The sequence below is a fragment of the Pelecanus crispus genome, chromosome 1, assembly GCF_030463565.1.
Source record: "Pelecanus crispus isolate bPelCri1 chromosome 1, bPelCri1.pri, whole genome shotgun sequence".
NCBI lineage: Eukaryota > Metazoa > Chordata > Aves > Pelecaniformes > Pelecanidae > Pelecanus > Pelecanus crispus.
The window spans coordinates 152,915,770-152,943,156 of record NC_134643.1 but is presented as its reverse complement, the minus strand read 5'-3'; the positions used below and the strand labels follow the sequence as shown (position 1 = coordinate 152,943,156).

The 27,387-nt window shown below is 39.6% G+C and overlaps 1 protein-coding gene across 5 annotated transcripts in view; it reads right to left on the bottom strand.

Moving 5' to 3' along the window:
- Positions 1-27,166, bottom strand: part of TMEM131 (transmembrane protein 131) — a 102,137-nt gene extending 74,971 nt beyond the window's left edge. For 4 of the 5 annotated variants that reach the window (XM_075711173.1, XM_075711166.1, XM_075711178.1 and 1 more), the window contains exon 1: positions 6,403-6,458. In XM_075711173.1, the coding sequence (XP_075567288.1) occupies positions 6,403-6,435 (33 nt within the window). In that variant the 5' untranslated portion in view covers positions 6,436-6,458. Of the gene's footprint in view, positions 1-6,402; positions 6,465-27,018 lie in introns of those variants that run through there. The other variant, XM_075711160.1, reaches the window with a different exon arrangement.
- Between the last annotated feature and the right edge of the window lie 221 nt (positions 27,167-27,387).

The following is a 27,387-nucleotide window of genomic DNA, read 5'->3' as shown; positions in this document are numbered from 1 at the left end:
CTTGTAGAAAAGCTATGTGCTGCTTGCAACGAAATGTTGAGAGACAGCTACAAAACCAATACTTAGATGGCAGCTTAAATCTTCATTGCTGCATTCATGAGCTCTATGCTAATAAGTAGAATAATTAAAAGAAACATAATTAAATATTAATATCTTGCTTAAGGTAACAAAAAAAAAAAAAGAATGCTGTAATCTGGAAGGTAGCTGAAAGTGGACTGAACAGAGTCATTCTTGCCATGCTCTTTCATGACCCAAACTCACATAAGGAAACAAAAACATCAGTTGACTTTAGCTGATGCAATGCATGCTATTGACATTGGTTTCTGCAAGTCACTTACTCCTGGGCATCAATTAATTACTTTTAAACTAAAGCCTGGGGATGGCAATTCCTCCTGTACAAGAAGAAGAAACTGCAATTTTTTTCTGAGCAGCAGAAGGACTTCAGCTGCTCACAAGCAACAGCAATGAACTGAGATGGCTTTTATTCTTTTACAAAATTTACACACATTGGAAGGAAACTCCAGAGGCCATCTAGTCAACCCTTGCTCAGGGCAGGCTAGTTAGTGCAGGTTGCTCACGGCTTTGGGCCACTGAGTTCTGAGTATCTCCAAAGACACAAATTCTACAACTTCTGTGAGAAACCTGGTCCAGTGTTTGATCACCCTCAAGTTTAAAAGCTTTTTTTCTTACATGGGTTTGGAATTTCCCATGCCGAAATTTGTGTCCAAAGCCTCTCATCCTGCACAATGAAAAGTCTGCCTCCTGTCAACTCTACGCTGCCCACAGCAATTAGTTTTCCCCTTGGTCTTCTCTTCTAAAGGCTGAAAGAAACACATCCTAACATGAGAAGCATTCCAGCCCCCTGACCATCCTGGTATCCCTCTGCTGTGCTTGCTCCAGTATGTCAGTGCCTTCCTTGTACTGGGTAGCCCAGACTGGACACAGTACTCCAGCTGCAGCCCCACAAGTGCTTAAGTGGGGGGGGAAATCACAGCCCTTATCTTCTGAGTCCACATTTGTTCATGCAGTTCAGTAGGCTGGCAGCCGCCTTTGCTACAAGGGCACACGGCTAACTTACATTCAACTTGTCTACCAGGACCACCCAGGTCTTTTCTACAGTGCTGTCTAGCCAGTGATTGCCCAGCCTGTCCTGTTACACAGGGTTATTCTCTTCCAGGTGCAGGACTTGCATTTGCCTTAGCTGAATGTCATGAGGTTCCTGTCAGCCTGCCAAACTCCCTCTGAATAGCAGCCTGGCCTTCCACTGTATCAGCTACTTTGCCCGATTTGGTAGCATCTGCAAACTTACTGCGGGTACTCTCTTCACCATCATCCAGGCTGCTAATGAAGACATTAAGCAGTACTGTCCTCAGTATCAAGCTCCATCATGGGTAACTGGCTGCCAGCTGAACTTTGTACTGTACAGTACACCCATCGAGGTCAGTGGTCCAGCCACTTTATTGCCCACTTATGCGGTCTGTATCGTAGTAGTTTGGCTATATGGATATTGATGGAGATCATATCAAAACCCTTTTAAAAGTCAACATACAATATGAAAATTTGAGGTAATAAAAAAACACCGTTAAATTTTACACCCTGAAAACACTATTGCTGATACACCAGAACCAAATGGTTGCCCCTTCTGTTAAGATACTTCTTTACCATGCCATATGGAATAAAGTACAGATCATGCAGAAAATACTAAAATTCCTCCAATAAGAGACCAGCATTGCCGAGTCCCACACATATAACTCAGTCCCATAGACTCCTCATTGCAAAGCCACCGCAAGTCATGTTAAGATTCTGTCTTTTGGACATTTAGGACCGTTGTAATTCTCATTACCAGCTTCTGTGACTAGCAGTTTACAGCAGTTTATGAACAAAGACAGTAAATACATAATAAGTATATACCACCACACAGGTTTTCTTTTCCCCCTATTTTAGCCATTCTGCAAACCACTAAGTATCAGTAAAATAATTTCTGGAAGTTCGCCTGTAAAAAACCATTCATACACTTAAGATTATTGCAGCAAGGGTAAGTCTAGTGATTCATGTTAAGAGTCTGACTGAAGAGTCTTACCATTTTCCTTTTCCATTGTAGGAATATGCTACTTTAAAAATACTACTGCATAAGCTGAACTACTTTCCAAACACTTAGTCTGAATAGAAGACAGCTTACTCTGGAAAATAGTGGCCCCAACTACATTGTACAGGAAAACATTAAATACCCAAGGCAAGAGCTCTCACAATAAACAGAATGACCTGGAAAACAGTCCTTTATGAACTAAAGGCAAATGAAAACTTTGCTCTGAAAAATAAATTTTACTTTACTGGTCACTTTTCAAAATGAAGTCCTCCAAAAGCAAGCCAGTATGTTGGCTTAACATGAAGGATAATTTATTCAAAGTAACAGTTGTAGTTTATATCAGCACTCCTAATATCTGCAGATGACAACATTGTCAGGGACTTGAAGCATCTGTCAGGTGCGGACAAGGGTTCAAATAATCACGACACACAGAGGAGATGGCCTGACACTGACAAGGCAAAGTTTAGCTGAAGGAGAGCTCAAATCTAAAACTGGGAATAACTGACTACACGGTAGTACACTAAAGAAAAGAATATGTCTGGAGAGCATAGTGAAATACAAACTATATAAGCAAACAAAATGCTTTCAAAAATTTACAACTCATTTCGGAATTACTAAAACAAGCGTTATTACACAGGGAAGCAACTACTCCATCCTTTCTCAAAGCCTCAGAGTACTAATGTCCTAATTAAATGCTACGCTTTAAGTAGTGTGTAGACAAATAAAAATCCAGTAAAGAAAGTTACAGGGTGTTTTTAAAAATTTGCATGAAGAAGCTATAGGTGTCTCAGTACAAAACTGTTATGAAGATGGGAAAAAAACCAAACCAAAACAAAACCCAAACTGAGATAAAAGCAGCAAAACCAGCTTAGGCATGAAACAAATATTGATTGAAGGAAACTTGTTAAAGTTACTTCTCTAGAGGTATTAAGAACAGAAAAGTCAAGCATTGGCCAAGGGTAGTCCATCTACACACAAGACTACCTGAAGAAAGTACTAGGAGGTCTCCTGAGGTCCACTGCAACCAAACAAATCTATGACACTGAAGTGCCAACCAATTATACAGACATCTGTAAATTGCCTGCTATTGGGGGGGGGGGGGGGGGAATCAAACCCGCCATTGCATTGAGCAATGGGCAATTTATATTAATACAATTCTTACCCTATGTTCAGGATCTAAATAAATTATTTGAAGAGTTCAAAGAGTTGAGTCCTTAAGGGCACTGATTCATGTGAAGAACAGACAGAATTAGGAAATTCTCTCATTACTGTAATTTAATCCATGGGCAGAAGTAGCGTAAATTTATTGTGATATAAACCTTTAATCTAAACGTGTATGCTAGAGAAAAATTCTCACTTTTGCTGTTAAGACAGAGGGCAAAGCTACATGGTATAGCACTTTCTAATCCACATACTGGAACTCCACACCCAAAAAGTACAGTCTCCACTTCGCTACTGTTATCCACTAGCATGAACTAATGAAATTTGCATTAACAGTTTATCTTTACTAAATGCAAGGTTTTTTCTTACTTTTAAGTATTTAAAGATTTATGCTCCTTCAATAGATAACTGTTTTAAATCAGTCTGGCCAAACCCAATTTTTCCAACACAACTCATTTTTTTACAACAAAATTCCTAAAATGCGATTGTGTGCAGTGGTTTCATAGCACATAAGGAGTGTTTCACCAACAGTACATAATCCAAATAAGTACAAAAACCAGTATCAAGAAGATATACTCTAACTGGAGGGAGGTGGCAGGAGTCCCTTATGATTAAATTATGTAAGACTTAGCATTTGATTTGCCTTACTTTGAAAGCACCTCCATCAAACAAGGCTTGCTTCCACCATAAAGATATCAAATTCTTCGAGGGGGGGGAAATAAACCAAGACTGGAGATGGCTTAGACACTTCAAGGACTATTAATCACTTTATGCACTGAATTGGTTATTTTTTATATTTAGAAAAAAAAAAAATCACCTGACAACATTAGACAATACTGATTTACTACTACATCATCATATTTTTTCTGTAATGATGGATGACCTACAGTCAACAAACATTTGTGAAAACTTACAGAAAACCTGAAAGAGAAACATTCGATGACATTACAGTAGGTTTAAAACTTTAGTTACCGCGGTTCACAAGATCTAAATCTGTTTTTACAACAATGTATTTGCTTTGGTTTTATTTAATTGCAGTAAGTAGTCACAAGAGGTCACCATATTAAAATCTACAGGAAAAAAAACCCAAAAAATTGTTAGCTATAGAAAACATGCTGTATCATTCTGATTAAAAGAAACTGGTTTCACTTATGCAGGTATTTTTGGCATAAGAGCCACCACCATAATATAAAACATATAAACCATTTATTGGAAATTTTGTCTCTCTTGCTTTGTTTTAAATCAAATATTCAGCCGTGTATTAGGATAAGTGGCAGCCAAATGCAATCTAAAGCACTAAGGTTACAGTGCAACATCCAGAATTGCTTGACTTTGTCCCACCATAATATTTAAACTAATTTTCCTGTCTCTGTTGCATCTTGCAATAAAATTGGAATAGTTAACAGTCCAGTTTACTTTTCCATCTTTATATGAATTATTGAGGTGGTTCACAGCAGCACCATTACTTTCTAGCCCTAACAACTACAGTGATTAACAGAGTGCTAAAATTAATAAATAAGATAGTTTCAGATTTGTAGGATTAATTTTAATTAGTTTAAAAAAAAAAAAACACAAAACTGGGGGAAAAGCCACCTAAAATGCAGATAAGGGAATTTGACTGCATCGTTTTTATCTTAAAAATTGGGCCAACACCTGTCTGTCATTTTTATTAAACCACTCTTGTCAAACAAAATATATTCTAATAGAGTATGTAAGAGAAAAGAAACTAAGCCTAGTGATTTTTTTCTCTTATATTTATACTGATATGTGGTATCTCCATGCAAGTTAGAGAAAGATTCTGAGTCAAAAACTGCAATAATTGAGACTGTAACCACTATATGGAAAACTTCCACCATTCTACTCTATGTGCAAAAATAAGCTTACATAGATTTCTATTAAGAGAATGTGTTTAGCACATGACATCTAAACAACTGTTTAACGAGGAACCTGGGGCTTTTTTGTTTGCTTGTTTGGTAGGTTTTGTTGGTGGGGGCATGTTGGGTTGGTTGGTTTGGTTTTAACTGCAACCTTTTCTGTCAGCAGTTTAGATAATTTTGAAGGATCTTATCCTTGCACATTATAATCTTAAAATCTGTAATAAATTATTCTTGATTTACATTAAGGACCAAGCAGTGGAAGAAGGAAAAAAAAAAAACCTCAACCAACCAACCAAAAAACCCAAACAACTTAGTGGGGGGGGGGGGGGGGGAACACCTTCATAAATCTGAAACAAATAATATTATCACAAGCCCAGAACTATACAGCTTTTACATTTGTTGACTCTTCTAGACTAGACAGGAGGTAGGAATTGTAAATCAAGCACTGCACTGGTAACTAATTAAGTTAAACATAGTCACATGCCATGTGTTCTAATAATTTAAACAATTGCTTTCTTCTTTCTCCTCTACTCCCTCTCAACTACCAGGACTAACATCATCAAGGAACTTTAACAAAAGATATTCTCAACATAAATACAAACCACAAAATGCATGCGTATGAGATTCTAGTCAACAGAACTTCAGAACTATGTAGCTCTAAAGTATCAAGCCATGTTGCTACGTCTTTCATCCCAACTACTCCCACCCTCTCAAAATATCAGCACGTATTCTTTAAAGTTAACTTTTCATCTGTTTTCACTCACACTGAAAGAAAGCTGACAAGAATGGCAACGTTATACCCCCCAAAAATCTGTATTTGGAATAGCAATTACCTCACTGCAGTAATTTGAACTTTCTTTAAACCCAGTGGTGATTTGGTCCCAAGAGCTGCCTTTACATTTGGGAGTCTTGCAACACTTCCCAGTTCCTCTAGTTGTGCTATCCAATTGCATCCCAACTCTATGTGAAAACGAGTCTTAAACACAAAAGATCCCCCAGTTTTTTTCTGAGGGAAAAAAAGTCTGGACAAACAGGCCAGACAGAACCTGTGGTAAACTCCACCAGTTTCCCAACACAAAAGATCAGGAAACCAGAACCTCAGGACACATCAAAGCATACTGTTGAAAATAACTCTAGAAGGTCCAAAAGTTTTTTGGACTTACTTAATTTTGACACTTGCTTATTTTCAAAAATCCACTCACCTATGAGTTTCAAAAAGTAGCTATCAAAAAGGAGATGAAACATTGCTAGTTCAGATGATTTATTCCAACTACATACCTGCAATAGGTCTCCTTCATCAAAACGTAGCATTTCTATTATGCCATCTGACTGGATGAAAGCTGCAAAGAAAAACAAAAACTAAGTTTACTTAATGGAAAAACACTTTGTTATTAAATTAAAAAGAACAACATCTAAAATCTGCTGTACCTCATTTTGTAGATAGAGCTGTGACAAACCAAAATAACAGTGCAGAGTCTAATGAAATACTAAACACAAATGTGTGATACTAATTTTCCTCTGAGAGCTGCAATTCCAAGATGTTCATATTAGTAAGTACCACATTTCACAAATCAGTCTTCTGGCATAAAAATGTTTAACTCCGAAGCGAACAACTTCTTCTAGGTTCCCTAAAAAGACTGGCTGCACAAAGCTAACTCAGTACTTCAACCAATATGATTGACTGGGTACCTAAACAACTGAGTTTAATACATCTAAGCCCACAAAGAATTCCAACACTTATAAATGGAATTTCAGTTTCATTTACACACCTAAAATCTTAACTGTACATCTGGAAAGCCTTGTTCACACTGTTCCCTAATCCTCAATGTGGCAACAACTCTCTCCATCTTGACAGTAACGTAATAAAATTTGAAACAGTTTAGAAGTGTTTGCACCATATGACTAAACTCGATGAAAAGTTCACGCCTCAGTCACATATAGGATCCGCAAATTAAGTGTTCCTCCTCCACTCATTTCCTCTAAATGTTTGTTAGGCAATTGTTCTTCAATTCCTCTCAAAACGTAGGGAATGCTACTTTCTTTTAAAGACAAAGAAATAAGGGCATTGCACTTCCTGCAAAATATAACAATCTGTACAAGAATGAACATGAGTTGAAGAGGAAAGAAAAGTTCAAACAAGTCTAAGTTTTACTCCCCAAAAGACTATTCTCACACACACAGGCAAAAGCACATCTTTAGGCTAAAATACAGTAACAACCTCAAACTAGAAAACTGTATTTAAAAAAAAAAACAAACACCCTATAAATTACTCCTCCCCTACCCTATGACTTTTTTTCCATTACTGCCTTTACCATTCAGCTAGATGAAGTTGAAGGAGTGAGAACACACCCCTCTTTCCGCAAAGAGGAACAACTTCAACAGGAAGAAGTTAAAGAGTTCCCAGCACACAGAAGCATAGTGTGTGCTTCTGGAAGATGGAATTTGAATCCCAGTCTGAAAAAGGAGGTTTAAACCTTCATCTCCCCCTTTGAAGGTCAGTGTTCTAACAAAAACGATTATTACAAGGTCACCAACATTGCCACTTGTCTCCATTATTTTTTAAAAGAATAAGTGACATTACTTTCTGAAAGCAAAGATAAGAAAAAAAGCACTCTTGGCAGACAGGAGTAAAGGCACCTACCACAGAGAAACACTATTTTTGACACATATTTGTCCCAAGCATTTCCTCACTGGCTGCTTTAGTGACACCTCACTCAGCACCCAAAATTCAATCTGCTACTTACCATATCATGGTTTGCACATCACATTCTGCATCCCACATTTTGATACCTTCTCCTAAAAGGTACAAACTCCACAACCTTGCTTGCATACAACCAAAAGTAAAAATTAACATAAACCAACAATTGCTGCTATCGTCTCCAAAAGTCTCTTTTGGTACACAAAAAGAACCAACGAAACAAACAAAAACCCCAGACAACAAAATTCTATATAGTTACTTTCCAAGCTACCGCACCTCAGAATTCTAACGTTTAGTGACACAGCCTGAGAAAGCCCAGCTCATGTGGAAGTGTGAAAATCACCACAGAGGGGAGGGCAGGGGCCCTCAGATTATAAACAATATGCATGTCCTGCAATATTAACAGTGGCATGAGCAGTACTAGTCTGTCATGTCAGCAATATCTTTGAAAATTTTTTTTGCATATTTATTGTTATTACCTTCATTATTTTCAAGACAAACAAGTCATCCGTAATCCAAGAATTGGGGGTTGGTCAATCATTTATATTGAAGAATGATACAAAGCATAGGGCAAGATATTTAAAAAAAAACCCCACAAACCAAAAAACCAAAAACCCAAAACCAAAACAGCATTTAAACAGCTGTTACAAGATGAAGTCCTACAGCTTATGAAGATTTGGGCTTTTAAAACTTAAATTACTGGAGTAGGTCTATCAGTTTAAAGTTTAATCCTAGAAAAAAACAAGTGAATTCTTGTCAATTTAACTGGCAATACATATGTAGGACATTCAAGTCACTGTTTAATTTTGTCTTTAAAACCACTCAAAAATCTCTACGTGAACTGCAGCACAAGAAGTAAGAAGATGAAGCTTTGACATGTTAGGTTAGAAAGCAAAGTATGACAGTTAATCACAACTTCATAAAAATGTCATGCGTATCCTCCGTGCAAAAAAAAAAAAAAAAAAAAAAAACACAAAAACAAAACCCAACACCAAACCAAATTACAGATTAGCCGATATGGCAGGAAAATTCTCAATTTTTTACTTAGGGACAAAGCCAGAACGAAATTATGTTTTCTCATGTATTTGAGTTATCGCAAGTTTAACAAACACAATTTAATAAAAGAATTTATCAATAAGAGCACACCGTCCTAACATTCAAAAGGTATTGCACTTCAGAGGTTGGGCTTTTTGGCATTCTTTCATTTTCTAGTTTTCTGCTCTGGAAACAAACAATACACAGAACTTGACTGTGACACCAGGCACAAAAAAAAATTCATTAGAAAACAGCTTTTCATATTCATAATCTATCATCAACCAGTAAAACACAAAAGGTTATTTCTTCAAATGTATGTTTTTACATAAAATTACAAATTCTTAGTATTTTCCTGAGGCTTTTTCCCCATTTTAAATATGATACGCTCCAGGTACAAAGAGCAGAAAGTAGCAACAGTTTTTCCGTAAGGATAACACGCACACAAGCTCAGAGAAACAAGCCAAAGCATTCTACCCAAGCAGCTTGAACACAGGCAGCCCTTCTGTAAACCCCACTTTCTCAGCCACTCTGCAGTTATTTCATCTCTGTTGCACCTTCTGAACAAAGCACCAGATGTTACAGGACATTTTGAGTGGATGACACTGTTGAATAGCAGTGCCGTTCATCATTCTATCATTTAAGAAATGTTTTCAGAGACCAGATGACAGTTAGTGCCAGGTGAAGTCAGATGCGTGCAAAGCTTGGCTGCTGGCCATTTCGCGGCAGTCACATCTCAGCTCAGACTGTGATGAAGTTTCTGCAGTTATACCTTTTGCTTTGTTTTAGACTAACTTTCAAGCCTTTGTTTCTACTTTATCGGTTCTTTCAAAGCAAGGAAATGACAAGTAAATACCTACACCTTCATGAGATGAAAGCTTGTTTTTGCAACTGACTTCTCAGACTCCCAATTCAGGATGAAGCAACGAGTCACCTCATTCAAATGAGGCAAAGCCAATTGCATTTTAAAAAAGCTCCACTGATGAGTCATAAAGCAGCACCCAAATCCCTCTAAGAGCAGCTCTCAAACTCTCCAATATGGACCACAGGGAGGACAAAGGCTTCTTCAAAGCGAAATGCAGACAGTTCCCAAAGAGCAGAATGCTTCCTTCCGAGTACTTGCCCATTCCAGAATGAGCAGCAGTTGCTCACCATTTGCACTCGTACTACCTGAGCTAAGTTAAGTTCACAAACTTCTGCAGTGCAAGTCTGAAAATAGGCTTTTCTGTCCTTTTACGCAAAATATGTGTGTCACCAATAGAGAACAGGTTATTACCAATGCCAAAAGACTCTGCAAGCAATTAAGTATGAGATCACCTGGGCATGCTTTATTAGGTGAACCATTCCCCATGCTACAGAGGAAGATGACTGTTTCTGCAACATCCCTAACAATTTCTCCTGGAAAAACGTCTTCCCAAAGTCCAGGCTGACACCATCATGCTCCATTATCAGTCTAATACTGTAGCCAATACTTTAATTTGCTGCAGTTTACTATTCCAGAGTGTTAAGAACTGCTGACTGTGCCATTTCGGTCACCCCCGCCACATGACCGGCAACTGCTACGAGAGGGGCCCAACGTAACATTTGGGGTAGGACGCATTTCAGCTGTCACAGCGTGATCTGCCACTGCACAAATCAGCAGCCAAGAAGCCAAATTACACATTAGGGAAATAATTTCTTCCTTCCTACAGGCAACTGAAACCCTGAAGGCTGATTATAATAGTTATTAGTCAAACTTTAAATGTTATTAGCATGTTCATGGCCCAAAGGAAAAGGATGAAGATTCATATCCACAGATTTCAAGGCTAGAAGAATCAGTGTCTCCTTTCCTCCTCACTTATGCTGAACAGGGTATTTTCTTTTAAGAGGTATACACAGATCCCTCTCAGCAGAAAACCTTTATCCTTTCAAGCACCTGGCAAGAAGCAAATTTATCAGATTCATGAGAATCCGTACAGTTTCAGTCACTCTCACTATGAGGACATTAAAGGATCAAATTTTTCCAGCTTCAAGCTTGCGTATCCTGGTTTCCTCTTTTCAGACAGTAGGTCACTATTAACAGAAGTGATACAAGCAACAGCAAACACTAAAAATACTCTAAGTCTCATTTTCTGTTTGTTTTCAATTTACAGCCTTTAAAATGCAATTTCTTTGCTTAAGTCAGCTTTTCCGTGAAAAGCCCATAAAAGATATCAGAAAAAGACTATGACCACTTGCTCCAAAACACCTTTTTCTACAGAGGGCATTTTCTAAGCTTTTCCAAACTCTTTAAAAAAATGGCAAAACAAAAACCACCACCACGGCCATAACCTCTGCCCCCAAGCCACAGCTTTCTGGAACACTAAAAACACCATCTACTCATTATTACCAGTAGATTTCTAAACCCTGTCCCCCGTCCTTCCCAACAACATCAGTGCTTGATGGTAAACACCTGAAGTAATAAAAATGGAAACAATAGTGGCCTAAAGAGATACTGAATTCACTTAAATTCCTCAAAGCTTAAGCAGCACCTTCTCACAAGTTTATATAGCTAGCAGCCAAATTTTGCTCAAACACATTCCTACTTTAATTGTCTCTGGTCCAAGCCTTTTATATTTTAGCTTAAAATAAGAAAAGTACAGACCTATAAAGCACCAAGTAACAAGAAGAACAATTTAAAATCCTACACTTCTCCAAAGTAAACCGGAACTTAACATCCAAATTACTGTAGCCAAGACACCAGTCTTTAGATGTGCCTGAACTACATATAACAGAATAAATTTGCATGTAATGCGAGACCACTGAATATGCCAAGACTCTTGGTGTGCAACGATAAAAAAAATTCTCCATGGTTCACAGGTTATGAGGCCTATTCTGAGATCTGATTTTTAAGGTGGCTTTGCAAATTTTTCTTTCGTTTATCCACTGTCACTTTCTTCATTTCAATAGGAATGTATATTCGGGCATATTTGCTTATAAAAACATTCTGAAATATTACTTAGTTCTGGAACACAGTGCTTTCCTTTAGTTTTATGTTCATCATCAGTGTATATCCTCTTACATGCTTGTAAGAACTGCTTTCTCCCTTAAGTCTTGCCTAAACCAATTTTCTCATTTTCTTATAAGCTGTATTTATACAATGTGGTATCATCTAGTCTATGAATTTTCTCCAAATTCTGGAAATAGTGTCCCAACTTACTGAAACAGGGCTAGATCCATTATTTAAATTTCTCCTAATTTACACTAAGTTTTTCAGAAGTCCAGTTTCTAACCCTTTGTCTTAGTGACTAAGCTCACTTCAAGGTACCTATAACCACATGAGCCAACTACAATGTGCTAAATCTCATTCACTTCTGTCTATGTAATTGTAATTACAGCATTTGTACCACTACCGGTTAAACAGCACAACTAAAACTGGACGAGTTGGTTTTAAAGCTTTGACTGTGAATTAACTGCTTATGTGCAATCGCACAATTTCAATCATCCTGAATGGTAGAAAACTGAGCAGCATGTAAAATACAGGCAGGAGGATATAGAGTGATAAAATAACGTTATTATGAAAGGAAAATTACACATTGTAAAAAATTAAATACCACACAGATAAAGAAAAACAGTATTATGCTGCAATGCAAGCAACCATTTTTATCAGCTTCAAGAATACAAAAGTCTGGTGAGCCTCAAGAAATACGTCCCAGTTCAGTGTTCAACGCAATAATAGCTGTTTAAAGAAAGGCCTATTCGCCAGGATGGGAGAGTTGGTGTAGCTATCAGCCTGAATTTCTGCCTACGTCCCAACAGGCGACTGTTCACTGGAAATGTAAAAGACCCTTCTCTTATGAGCCAGTGAATCTCAGGCAAGAGGCTCCGAGAGAAAATTACCAGCCAGCAGGCTTCCTTTCCAGCTAAATCCTCTTGCACTTTACATAGACAATTGGCTTGTTTCTTTTCCAGTAGTCCATAACGAAGGGAAATTAATAATTTTTCCAACAGACCTCAGGAAGAGCTATCACAGCCAAAACAGTAAATACACACAAAGTACTAAAGATCACATGCAAAAAGAACTCACTTTGAAGACTTCTTACATAGATACATACTCATTCTTTTTTCTTTATTAAAACCCCGAATTACTATCCCTCAAAAAGCCAGCTTGCCAAATTTTTATTTTCTGTTTACACATTAGAGTGTTGAAAAAGAAACATTCCTAGATAACGCACTTTAATCATCATGTGAAACAAAAAAGCAACAGATTAAGCTAAATATCAAAAAGAATTTTCATTAAAAACCTAATTTTGTATTACTGATTATAAAAAATTATTTTTATGACTTTACACACCACATACTCAAATAAGTTCATATGCACCAACCTATGCCCAAGTTAATGGGCTAATCTAATCTAGAGACAGTAGATCACTTGCACTGCAATACCTGAACGCATGACTTACTATTCCACAGCGAGGGGAAAAAAAAGTTAAAGAATTTTTATTTTACTGCACACAACAGCACAAATTTGAGTGCATACACTGTTACTCAACTAAGTCTGCACATAATCTTTCGCTAACTTACTCGTGTCATTTCTGACTTTAGATACAAGACAAGATTCTTTACACAGCAAGGCCCTTTCCCAGTAAGGAGAGCTGTCACATTGCCTTTACCCACTCATCTCTTTTCCCCTTAGTTAAGGCTGATGCAGATTTTTAGGAATTCAGTGCTCAATTCAGTTTTTAAAGGCAGCCACAAAACAGAAAGTGACAGCACAATTCTGATTCAGAACACAGGCCCCAGAGAGACAATGAAGCTATCGCTTAGTCTGAGAAAGGAAGAAAGCGGGTCTCTGTCCTGAAGACGGAGTTCACACATCTGGCTCAAAATTTGTTTCACGCTTTAGAAGATGGTGCAACTGCTTGGAGGTTTATTTTATGGGCTTTGCACTGATTGGATGTGTTGTGTAATAGATATATCCTTGCGATAAAACTATAGAAACATACCTCGAAACAAAAAAGCTCACTGAAAGCAACACATACTATACCTAGCAGCCTGCTTTGACTTAGTTATTTTTCTAAGAAAATTACTTCAAATTATTTTAGATTGTCAGAAAAGAATCACACGTTATTCAGATACCTTTATTCCCAGACGCTTACTCTGTACTCAGCCTGTACTTCCACCTTACAGAAATTTGCATTTTCATCCACTTCAGCTAGAGCAATTTTTATTCTAATCTGACTTTTTTGTAATAAGAGTTTAAACAGTCATCTGCCATTGACCAAAATGGTCTATTTCAGATGGCAGCAATAAACACCATAAAACTTCACTTAAAAAGAAACAAAACCAAATACTGCTTTAAAACTTGCTAGATGCTTTAAGATACCTATTAAGAACATTTGCTTTAAGTTGGCGCTCTACTTTTAAACATTTCAATAATTTCATTTGTTCCTCCAGAGACATTTAATTGTTGGCTCCAAAATCCCTCTCAGGAAATAACACCCAACTTTCTTTTTTCATGAAGATTTCATAGGAGGATATGAATGAGAACAGTTATTTTTAAATAAATTTAAAAAAAGAAAAAAATAAGAGAAAGGAGAAAGAATTCTCTCATCTGGAGAAAGGCTTTAGCACACATTATTTTTAAGCCAAAGAGAACAATACTTCTGACACTCATGGAAACTTCTCATAAATCAGTTAAAGAGAGGGAAAAAAATTAAAGGAAGTTAAAGAGAAACCCAACATCTGCAAATAGCATCCTTTTTTTCTGGCTTTGGACCACACAAATTATGGCTTTTTATTCTTTCTAATGATGGCGATTTGAAATATTTTAAAATTTCAATATGCTACATTAGGTTATACCTCTATAAATTTGTCATTATTGAGCTTGTACAGACATAACATTAATTGGAACTAGCCTCAAAAACAAGATAACCTGTCCTGCAATGAGAGAGGGGTAAAGCAGCAGCCCCTCCAAACTATTTTTTTAATCTTCATCACACTTCAGTTCTCAAATTTTAGATCAGAAACTTCTAATTGTGGCAATAAGTTTTACCACTCATGTAGCACTGCCAATTGATATGTACACAGATAACATGGACTTACTGGAATTCTAACCTTTTCAGCATATAGAAACATTTTAATATGTAGTTTACAAGAAATGACAGTCAGTTTATAGATTCTGCAGCCTCAGGAGAACAATGCAGTAACTGACAATAATTGCAACTATTAGCATTAATGTCAGCCTTCCAAACTTGCACTCTTATGAAATTAGCCACTGAGCAGACTCACGAAACCCACTTACTCAAAAAAATGGATTATGCCAACACAATGCAAAGACCTACTTAAAAAGGTACATCCAGGGTGATTAATGACCTTAACAGACCTACAAAGAGAACAAGAATTCTTCTCTGCACTGCAGAAAAGAGGAGGAAGGATGGGATTTTCAGAGTTTCCAAAAAACCCCACAGAACAGGAAGGTGACAGCACCAGATACCTCCCAACATCTAAATGTCTTGCTGGCAACATGAATGCAATCAGGTAAGAGCTACAGCTTATGCTCTGTGGATGCTGCTCAGTTTTCAATCCTTATTCCTACCTTGCTAGCTGCTACAGAAGATGCTTTGTATCACCCATCTTAACCAAGGTTATGACACAGAAACAGTGGCCTACTGAGCGACAGAGTTCTGCTCTCCTCCCTGCCCTGATCCCCCCCCACACACCTTTTTTTTAGTCACTTAACAGGGTGGAACTGCATGAATTCATAGAACAACAAGGGAACTTGGACAACACATGAATTTAGATTTTGCTGCATAATACTTGCAACTTGGTTAAGACTAAATTACAACTGGAGAGAAGAATCCTTGGGAGGGAGGAGCACAGCATCTCCACCCTCTGTGCTCATGTGGCAACTGGAAACAGCTATTAAGCCTGGAGGACAAGTAAAAGAGCAGCAAGATAATGCTTAATCAGCTACCATATGAAGTCTATAAATACAATGATTGAAGGTCAAGAAAAGGTAGGAAAAGCCTAACGTTAAAGCCCTAGTGTTAATGATGTGGCAGTAATGCTACTTATTGTTTAGCAAAGCAGTCTGTTGACTTGCCATGTGGGAACACAGACCAGCAGGAAAAAGCTGGCCGCAATGTCTGATAAAGCCAGAAAAGAAATGGGTGGAGAAGAGCAATTGCAGCAAGTTCTGAACAAACATGAAATACAGGGCAAGAAGAATGAAACAAAATAGGGGAATTCGAATTTTGGGGAGGAAACCCAAAAATGTTAATAAGAAATTAAAGGTGCAAGTAGGCATATGAAAATGAAAATGCTTAAGTATGTTTAACTGCAGAAATTCAATTCAGCTACCCAAAATACCTTGGAAGCAGTTACCTCTCAGAAGTAAATAAATAATCTCTTCTGGTCGGACTCTTTCAGAAACTGCTATGATGACCTAAGCTGACACCCTACACAACACAGATCACAATTTCTCAGTAATTCCAAACCCTCAGGCTTAGCTACAGAATGTGATTTGGAGAGGCATCTAATTCTACTTTAAAGATTGCAACCACCCCACATCACTAAGCCACCCCTTAACTAAGGTAACAGTCAATTATCTTCACTCAAAAATACTTGTTTCTACTTTGACATGCCTGGCACCAAGTCTCAACCTAAACATGCACACCTTTGCTAGATTAAATGGTCCTTTAGCATGAGAAATTTTTTCCGCCAATACAGGTACTTTTAAACACAATTAAATGATGCTAAATAAATAATTTTTATTCAATTTCTGACTTCCTTACTCTAATGTCTTTTTCCCTAGAGAAATTCAGTTTAATCAAAGGCAGAATTCATGGGACTCATCAAGTACTGGAACTCTGATCAAATTTTCCCTGATGAACTGGAAGTTTGTTTCAATCCTTTCTCCACCAGTATTCAGTAGTACTAATTGGCAGAGTAACTTCACCTGTGAAGATTCAGTCCCTGGCAATGAAAACTATCTCTCCCTCAGCATCAGATATAATCAGGTTTCCCCAAAGCCAAGGAATTTATTCATCTTTTCATTATTTTGGAAGATACAGTTTAGCCAAAGCTATTTGGGCAGATCATGACCTAGTTAAGCTACATGAAAGGCAACTGATGAGGTATATGATAATATAAAAGCAGCTATATCATAATATAAAAGTTCCCCCAGCACACACCTTCCTTCTCATATTTAGGAGCAACAACTTCGAGGGCAAGAGCAGTCTCAGTGCTTTCTATCCCTGAATTAAGCAGTAGGATGGCTGGGGGCAAGGGTCTCGCTAGGTGATGGTAATTTCTGGTGCCTCTAGACTGCCCATTGCTGGCTCCACAGACTGAAGTTACACACAGGTCTAGAACACCAAGGCAAACATACGAGAAGGAAACGGTTTCCAGTAAAGACCAAATACTCCATGTCCCCTGCTGCAAGAAAGGAACAGCCAAACTTGGCAACATTCAATATCCAGATCTCTTGGTATTTCCTCAGATACATGAGTTGTAAAGACTGTTAAGTATTACTTTAATACATCTTGTACATTAACATGTCAACCACAATCCAATTTATTGTCATATTACCAGCAGCTAGAAAAGATGGAAACTAATGGCTATGTTATCCTTCGCATGAAAGATGAGATACAAATATTCCTGTTGAAACAAATTTTTCAACAGAAAGAATGAAAACTAGAGGACAAATAAAGCCTATGTGATGCATGACTACAGAAACAAGGAATGGCTGACGGAGTCTTTTTTTTTATTCTATGATCACATTTCTTTACTGATGCAGAGATCATCTGAAACTTCCTGGATCCAATTACAACTGCGCTTCTATCTAAATTATATCTAAATTTCTACTGCCACAGCACTGATTTCAGCATGGAGTTACATGGAAACCCAGAGTTCTCCTGTCTTAGGGATACATCCATCACTTGCGACAATGTTATCGCAACTTCCAACCAAGTTTTTAAGATCACGAAGGAGACCTGAAACACAGAGCCAGCGCAATTCAGGGCAGAATGGACCTTAAGATGTCATCTAGCTCAACCTTCTGCTGAAGCACGGTGAATGCTGAATTTGGACAACATTGCTTAGGCTTTTGTTTAGCTGGGCCTTGCAAACCTCCAAGGTCAGAGATTCCACAACCTCTCACAGGAATCTGTTTCAACGCCTCACTTCTCATGGTGAAATATGGTCTCATTATGTCAAGCCAGAACATTGTAGTGATCCTGACCGGAAGACCGTAACACATCGAGGAGTCAGTGGTCCATGCAATAGCCAACCTGAGTAGGGCCATGCCTGTGCTGTGCTGCGTGTCTGGGCTGGCTTTCAGGCCCGTGCTGTGCTGCACATAGCCCCTGGCTACAGTGAGCTGGCTGAGCTCATCCTGCAACAGCAGAGCCTGCAGGCAGCTCCCCCTTGGTACCAGCAATTAGGCCGCCTGGGTGGCCTTGCCTTTATCTAGAAGTTCTCATGTCAGCATCCTTTCTGCTTGACAGTAGAAATTACCAGTAGAGTTGTTCCAACAATAGCTCCAAGGACCAACATGGGGTAACCCTTTCTATGGATGGCATCTGCGCAGTATGTTGCACATCGACTGGAGGCCTGCTTGATGCTGCACAACTCAGGGTTCCCAGCATCAAGAGGGATGTAAGATTATCTATACCGTTCTCTCATTATAGTGTTAGGTCCCATAAACAGCATTTTCAATGATATTTTACAGTGTCTGAGTGCCTTTCTTACTTGGATCATCACAGACCAGCACCTCCTGGTACAAAATTAATTTTCCCTGTTTCACTTTATGACCATTGTCTCTCAGGCTCCTGCTGTGCATCTCTGTGAGGAGTCTGGCTCCATTTTCTTCATAACCTCTACTTTGATATTGGCAGACTGCCACGAGGTCCCTCCAAAGCCTCATCTCCATGCAGCCTTGGGTCCCTCAGCCTCCCTTCACAGGTCATGTGCCCACCGACCATCTTTGTGGCCTTCCAGTGGGACAGAGGAGAGCAAAACTGGATGCAGTGGTTTAGGTGTGGTCTATTAAGTGCCGAGTAAACAGGAATAATCACTTTGTTCAGTCTAGTGGCTACACTCCTGTATGCTGCCAGGGTACGTTATTGACTCATGTATAGCATTTCTAGCTTGTATCCCCTGCAAGTGGTTACTCTGTCCCATATGAAGGGCTTTCCATTTGTCCTTTTTGGATTTCATGAAGGTCCTGACAGTTCATTGCTCTGTCCTGTTTAGATCTCTCTGAAATGCAGCCCTGCCCTTGAGCTTACTGACAGCTCCCCAGGTTTGGTACACTCCAACTCCAGATCAGTGACAAAGCTAAGCAGGACAGGTCCCAGAATAGAGTCAGGAGGAACTCCTTGTAACCAGCCTCCAAGGCAGGGCACGAACCACTGCTGGGAATTAAACCAAACCAAGCACCCTGCAGTTTCTCTAGTTGCCTGGATAGTTTTTATCATTATCTACAAATTCCACCTGCAAATATTTGTATGCTATTTTGGTGTAAATCACCGATTCATCAAGACTTTCTTATCCTATAGCAACATCTCAAATGGGGGACCCAAAAATCCCCTAGTGGAAGCAGATGTTATGAAAAACAGCCGATTTCTTTACTCTATCTCAATATCAGCATCTTCTATCACTTTTAATCTGAGCCAGACATTTTCAGTCTGCAGCTTATCTATTACAAAATTAAAGAAATTTCATAAGCCAGTGTCAAACTATGCTGAAGCCATCCAATTTCACACTGAGGAAACTACCTTGAGGTGTTTCCAACAAGAGTATGCCTGTAAGGAAATGAGAAAGCTTTCTGTTTTCAAAAGCTAAAATTTACTCTTTAAAAACCTCCTCTTTGAACTTTTCTCAGCCATTTTTTATTTCACTACCACCCTCCTCTACAAGGACCCCATTGTACTTCAGATCTACAGATCTAAAAAGACCAGTTGATGAACAATGGGTATATAAGAAATTTAGTGGAAACAAGTGCTTCAAATTATTTAAATCAGTACCATGCTTGTCTACAACTTTGTCACCTATCACCACTCCCTCAAATGGTGTTTAGTCTGTTTAACACCACTATTAGCTGTACTTTCTGACTTAAATAACTTAAAAAAAAAAAAGTATAACCAAGGGTTGTTTGGGATTTTTTTTTTAAGTTTAAGTAACTGTAAAAAGTCTGTATACATTCTACTACACCAAATCTGTACAGTCCAACATAGATCTAGATGTTCAACTGAAAACAAACCTCAGACAAGCCTTAAGGCATGGTTGTTAAGACAGACTGCTTTATGAAGAATAGTTAATGGATACATTGGACAAATAATTTTAAAAACCTAAGCATGTTGTATTAGAGTCAGCTAAACAGTTCTATTAAATAACATTTTGTAACTCCATATAGTACATAGAGAGAAGAAGCTGTTAGGTACATAGTTTCATTTCCTGTACACCTCCTTCCATTAAATTTCATCCAGGTATCCTTAAAACCAGTTCAATAACTACAGTAAAACTCCAGCTGCTCTCGGATGGTTCTCTACTGCTATGCATGCCAGGCAGTAGGAGGAGAGGTATTAAAAATGCCTCTATGATAGTCTTAGTGAGAAGATAGATCTAGTAAGTGTAGCAGGAAAATCTCAAACTAGTGTCTCCTTTTCAGAGAGTGGAATTACATGGCAATCCTTCACCTTTTTGCTATTTCCTCATTACACCCAAGGCTGTTCTTGAAAACAGAGAGTGCATGCAAGCGCACACACTCCTGGTTTAGTCCCTTTAATATTCCAGAGCACAAGTTATCCAAGCCTGCTTATCAGAAAATATTAAATACAGATTTTAAAAAGTGTTAAATATGGATGCTACGTTACATCCTTGCTACAGTCAGTAAATCACTAACTATTCCATGTAGATAGTTCAGAAAACAGAGATATCCCACATTCCTGCATCACACATTAAAATTTTACGAACTGCCTCTAACAAACCCATATCTTTATGGATCATTCCTTGCCTGTATTTATGACTAGAAAGATAAATACCTCCCCTTTAACTCTCATGGTCATTGGTTCCTTTGGTTTCCTAAATCAGGCATCTACATTTTCAGTTTATAAGCTTTACAAAATGGAAAAAGGGAAGTTGGTGGCAAGAATTACTGCTTCCATATCTGGACTGTTTAGTAATAAAGCCTCTGTATAAGAAAGGTGGGTGACAGTGAGCAAACCAAGTTTAACTATGTTCTTATTTCCAAATTAATGAACTAGATTAGTAATGCCAAACAAGTCAATCACAAAATAAAGGCTGCTTCAGCAATGCATTGATATACTTCCTATGCAAGAAGAAATTCTGCATCCTTTATCTCGGTATTAATAATTAAAAATGCTGAAATACTAACACAATTTTTTAGAAAAAACAGAAAGGATTTTTAAAGGTAACTGTAGTTTAGACTCGAATTTGGCAACTACCACAGGCAGACTGAATCAGTTGCTTCTGTAATGAGCACCCAGTGCGCTCACCTTTTGCAACCCCAGAAAAACGCAGGCTGGAAGTGACCCCAGAGGCCTCCAGCCCAGCCACCTGGTCAGAGCAGGTCCAGTTAGAGCAGGCTGCTCAAGGTATTACCCTAGTTTTGAGTACCCCCACTTATTATCATGAAGAGTACAGATTTACTTCAAATGTTGTCTTTTAAAAGGAAAAAAAAAAAAAAAAAAAAAAAGACACCTTCTCACAGCTCCTCTTACACCCAGGTAAACTCATGCTGTAGACTGACAGAGTCAGAGGCACCACGCTGGATAGCTGTTACTAGCAAGAGAAATAAAACGGATCCTTATTGACTTTTTTCCTTGCCAAACCCACAAACACAGGAACAAACCAAACTGGTTCTAGCCTGCACTTCAGTCACACAACTTTTACTGCTGGTTATGCATGAGCCACAACATCCACCATTCGCTGTCAAACTCTCAGCTCATTTACCAAGTTTACGGTTTGAAAGATTCTTTATACTTGTAAACTTAGTTAAGTCACACCATGGAATTATAACATGTTGCCCTTTAAGTAGAGCAAAACTGGGTAGGTTTTGAAATAAACTGACACACAGCAAACATCCAAGCTTTACTGCAAAAGGCTGAAATTTTAACATGCACAAATGTATCCAAATGACTCAAAGTAACCCATACTGCAATACTGGCAATCAATCACAAAAAACCACAACCAAAAGCTTTATTTAAAGTAATGCCTATAGACTTCCGCAAACTTTGGAGGGGCTTCATCATGGCAGGCACTATACAAATACATAGCAAGTTCCTTCAAGAGCTTAGGATCCAAGGCCCTGAACTGCAGCACGCTATCCTTCAGTCGACCTCTGCAGGTGCAGGTACCTCCGTCTGCCTCACACATGCAATATCACTGGACACTGGTGAGGGAGAAAGAGATGCAGAGGAGGGAACAGCAACCATTTTGAGATCACACAGAAGGTCATAGAGAATGTAGGGTCTCAACTTCCTGTCCATTGCATTACAATTTTTCCTTACATTTAATTTAGCCCAAAGACTCTGCAGGCAAGTATGAGACCTTTCAATCCAAGCACATGGTTAATATTTATCATTCAGGAGAGCAAAGGCATAGTGCAAACCTAATCAGCTCTCCCATACTTAAGTTTCAAAAAACACAGTGAGATAGCATGGTCAGTTTTTATTCACTCACTGTGTTTTCCTCGCACTGTTCATGATTCTGATGTGCTACTTCAGCTGCTGGAGTGTTTTCAGTTTGATTCGAGGTCATTCTTTCTGGATCACATTTTGATTTAATTCAGGGTCAAAACATTAGCATTAAAATAAGCGATACCATGCTTTACATTAGCTCTGACTGCATGATATGACAAACAAGCAGTGTATGTGAAGAGTTTTTTATAATGTTATTTTAAACATATAAACTTTCTCCCACATCACCTTCCAGCATTAGTCCGCTTTGGATACTCATATGAAGTATCCTGGATTGCCATTTTAGATATAGGTAAAAAGCAAAAAGGAAAAGCTACTTGCCTGAGATTAGACAGAAAGACAAAAATGGAATCACAGCTCCAGCATCCCAGTGCACTGTTCTAATGACAACACCTCCCTTCAACTCTTCCATGATTATTTTAGCTATCATATATACTCAGTAACTATATTAATTTCAAGGATGTTTGTAGCGAATATGTCAAGCTTTAGAAAAAAAGAACATTCTGCATTTTCACTGACCTATCTATCTCAGAACTTAGATGTTTAAACAGAAGTTTTTCCCAGATCCAGCACTAAGATGTAACTTCTGAAGTTACAGTTAGGAATTGAACCTAGCCTAAATATCAGCCTTACTCTAATTGCACCAATCTTCTGAGCAGGTGGGTAGGTAAGAGAACTATCAAAATAGTCTCAACAGGTTTCCAGCCAGCTGGCCAAATAAAAGTGATATTAAAAAAAAAAAAATTTACTTCATTCAAAAAATGAAGATTTAAAAAAAAAAAAATCAATTAATATAAATAAAGGAACAAACACAAAACAGTTCTCAGGTAAAAGAGCATGCTGATGTTAGACATTTGTCTTCAAAACATAATACTGACCATGAGGCTTACGGCATTGCTATGGCTTCCTTCAACCTAAAACCCAGAAGGCTGTTGTGCCCCCCCACAAAACAACCAAAAAATAAAAACAAAACCCAAAACAAACAAACAAACCCAAAGCAAAAACCACACACATGCTCAAATATAAACTGAAAGTTGTCCTCAATCCATGTGGCAATACAGAACGTGATAATTACTCTAGGAAAGGATGAGCCTACAAAAAGCCTGAAAATCGTATGCATTTGCAAAAGAAACTCTTAAGTTATTTTTGTCCCTCCTAAATGGCAGGAGGGTCTTTGAGACTGAATGCAGAATTTTTTTCCCACAATGTCATTCTTTTGCTATTTCACAGATTTCCTAAGTGAAAAAAACAAACAAAAAAGTTTACAACCTTCTCAGTCTTACTCATTCCTCAGCAACACGTGGGCACTGAGGACCCAGCTAGACAAATTAAAAAAAAAAAAAAGCAAAGTCACATATCAGTGTTTAGTCTGAAACTGATGTTTAAGTTTTTCTGGCTGGTCCACAGGCAGTTTTCTCTGCCTTCATATTTGTTCAGAGATGAGATACTTTCCACAAGTTCTATTTCTCTAGCACAGAGAGAGTGTATAGCAATACCACTGTTCCCCATTAGTTTGATTTATAGCTTGTATACACAAAAGATTTCAGTTTTGCTTTTTGCTGTTAGACAAATGGCAAAGCTGTTTATGTTACATTTCTACCCTCAAAGTCTTTAACTAAAGATTGGGAACCAGAAGCAGTCATGTCAATCTGGAATACTCCAGCATCAATCTTCTTCCTACTCATGACAGCTCCATAAAGAACTGCTTGCTGCTCCATCTCCATACAAGCTTGAAGCCAGAATTACTTTTCTGTGCATCAGCTCCATCTTTCCCCCCGTTTCTCCTCATATACATGCAAGGTAAGAGGAAAACAGTGTCTTCCACCTTCATTTTTCAGTTTATTTTGTGATATTCTGTTCTATTCTTCTCTCACTCCTATCGTTTATCTGACTACCTGCTTCTATCCATTTTTTTTTTTTGTAGCAACTTCTCTGGAATATATACTGCACTGTGTCTCACTACAGTCGCCTTCGACTCAGCAGCACAGAAATAGTGCAGGAGCAACAATGCACAACCTCAGTTCTAATCCCTCTCCACAGCTTCCTTCCTGCAGCTGTAGTGAAACACGTACGTCCACACTGGGAGATGGAAAGGACGTTCCTAGCTATTTCCTTACTTCCAGACTATTTTTTTTTTTTAAACCGTGTCTTACTATGTTTAACTTGACACAACCTGGTAGAAGCTAAGGCCCTGAAGGAGCCTGAAACACCCTCCTCCTGTCCTTTCTTCTGAGCTACTGTTTTTGAGCTCCTACCTTGGTCTAAAGGCCCACTATCCCAGCTGGTCCTTCCTCTCCTATGCTCAGTTACTGCCCCTTGCAGACTGGCAATTAGATTGTAGTTTAAGATCAGTGGGACTGGATCTCACAAGTCACTTTCGACTTTGTCTTGCTTTAAAAGCCCCACTATTCTTTTATCCAGGGTATAAACAAGCATTGCACTCAGCAAAAGGAAGACTCCAAGACAACAGTCTTCAACATGTGATCCACAAATGCAGATTGTCAAGGAATTCTTCTAAGGAGTCCATAAAAGATGAATTAAAAAAAAAAAAAAACCAAACCCAACCCAGCAACAAAAAACCAAAACACCAAACCAAGACTTATTAGTGAGCTTAGATGTACCACTCATAGATTACACTCAAGCAGCAGAAAACTTGGGAAGAAAAATGAGTGTCAGAAATCAGAAAAGACTGAAAAAAAATCGGTGCTCTGTATGAGAATCAAATTCACTTTTTGAAAGTGACAGAAGTGTTGCTGGGATAAGTTTTAAATAATAGACCGTATCAATAGAAGGAAATGGTATCAGTACAAACCATTCCATTTTCTTGTTCCTTTCAAACTCTGTGAAGCTAAACCTGCCTTTGTTTATCTAGGAACGCCAAGGAAGTCCATAGAGAAAAAACAGCATCTCCTTCACAAATGAACAAAGGCAGACCATGGCCCCAGCTGTCACCACTTTCAGGGCATGAATCAATTCCATCATACCGGTATATTACATCACTGATAAAACTTATAAACTCATATAAGCCATTACCTGTAAAGGAATGCAATCAAAATCAGACTTTAGAATAGGTATTTCTGAAGCATTTGAACTTTTCTAATACCTCAAGACACTACAGACTGAACTGACAGAAATTCTCACCACTCTAAGCATACTGTATCTTCTTCACACTGTTTTCTAAATGTTAAACTCTCTGAAGACAAAGTCAAGTGGACAAGAGTGGCTGTGACTCAAAAGTGATTGGGTTTTTTTTTTTTACCACCTTAATATGCACATCATCATATTTGTGAAAACAAGTTACTAGGAAATTACTCAAACTGAGCCTTTCATTAGGAAATGAAAGGCATATCTACACTTATCTACTCCAATACATGCATTATTAGGATGCATTTGTTCCCTCAAGTCTGGTCTCGAGACATGACTGCAGCCGCCTCGCTAAACTCCTATTCCATACCCTTCTTACTCTTTTTTATTCTTACTGTTTCATCCTCTCGGACCTCATCTGGCCCGATACATTTCAATCTCCTGCCAACATACCCTCCTCCAGCACAGCAACTTGCTTCAAAAGTAAATTCTCGCGACGGCCCAAGTAAATCTGTTTCACCTACTTCTGTAATACATTACATTTATCTGCTGCTTTTTAACGCTGCCACACAGCCACATTTTTAAGTAGACCATGAGTCTGCACCTTGGAAATGCTTAAAAGCTGTTCTCAGCAATGCTACAGAATATGCTTAGGTGTTTCGCTCGGGGCTTTTTTCCCTTGTTAAACCACAATGAAAAGACACTGTGCCAAAATCAAAGACAGCAGAAGTTAAAAAGTCCCGGCCTGACTTTCACTAAAGTTTGGAGAAAACGCCAGCGACCCCCGCAAAGGCGTCAGACACCTGTCAAAAGTTCGGGGAGGCCAAGGGGGTCTCGCTGTCACTGCCGAGCCTGCATTTTTGCCCTTTCTCAGGCAGGTTTGCCCGGCTGTTTTGCTTGGCTCGGTCTCCCGCTGGAAGCCTGCCGCAGGGAAACCAGCTCAACGCGAGAAAGCCTTTTTTTTTTTTTTTCCCCCTTTTTTTTTTTCCTCCCCCCCCCCCTTTCTCCCCTTTTTAAAGGGCAGCTCCAGCTCCATCCCCGCCGCTGTCAGGGAGGAGAAACCCCACCGAGTTCGCCCCGATGGCAGCTACTGCCCCCCGCCGCGCCACGCACTTGCACACTCACGCACACACTCGCGCTCTTACACTCGCACACGCAGACCCGCCGGGGGGGGGGGCGGACCGGGAGAGCCGCACGGCGGGCAGCGGGACCCGGCGGCCCCGCCGAGGGGGAAGGGGCGGCGAGGCCGGGAGCCTCACCAGCCACCGCCACCCCCACGCCCGCCGCGACCGCCGCCGGGGAGGGCGCGGGCCGCGGCGGCCAACGGCCCCGCAACCGCCGCCGGAGGAAGAGGAGGAGGAGGAAGGCCAAGAAAGGAAGGAGGAATCTGGGTCTCACCTTCCTTCTCGGCCCGGGCCGTGTGGAGGAGCACCGCCAAGGCGAAGCGCAGCGCCGCGCCCCGCCAGGCGGCCGCCCAGCTGCCGCTGCGAGGGAAGGGGCAGCCGGGGCAGCCGGCGGCGGCCGCCGCCTCCCGCCGCACCGTCATCGCGCTGCCGCAGCCGGTGCGGCTCCGCCGTGTCTCCGGCCGGGCCGCGGCGCGCGCGCGGAGGAGCTCGGGGAGGGGCGGGGGAGGGGGAGGGGGAGGGGGCGGGGCCGGGGGCGGGGCCGGGCGCCCGGCGGCGCGCGGCGTCTCCTGACGCGCGCGTCACAGGCGGGCGGGGGAGGGGGGAGGCGCCCGGCCCGCGCCGCGCGCGCTCGCGGAGGACG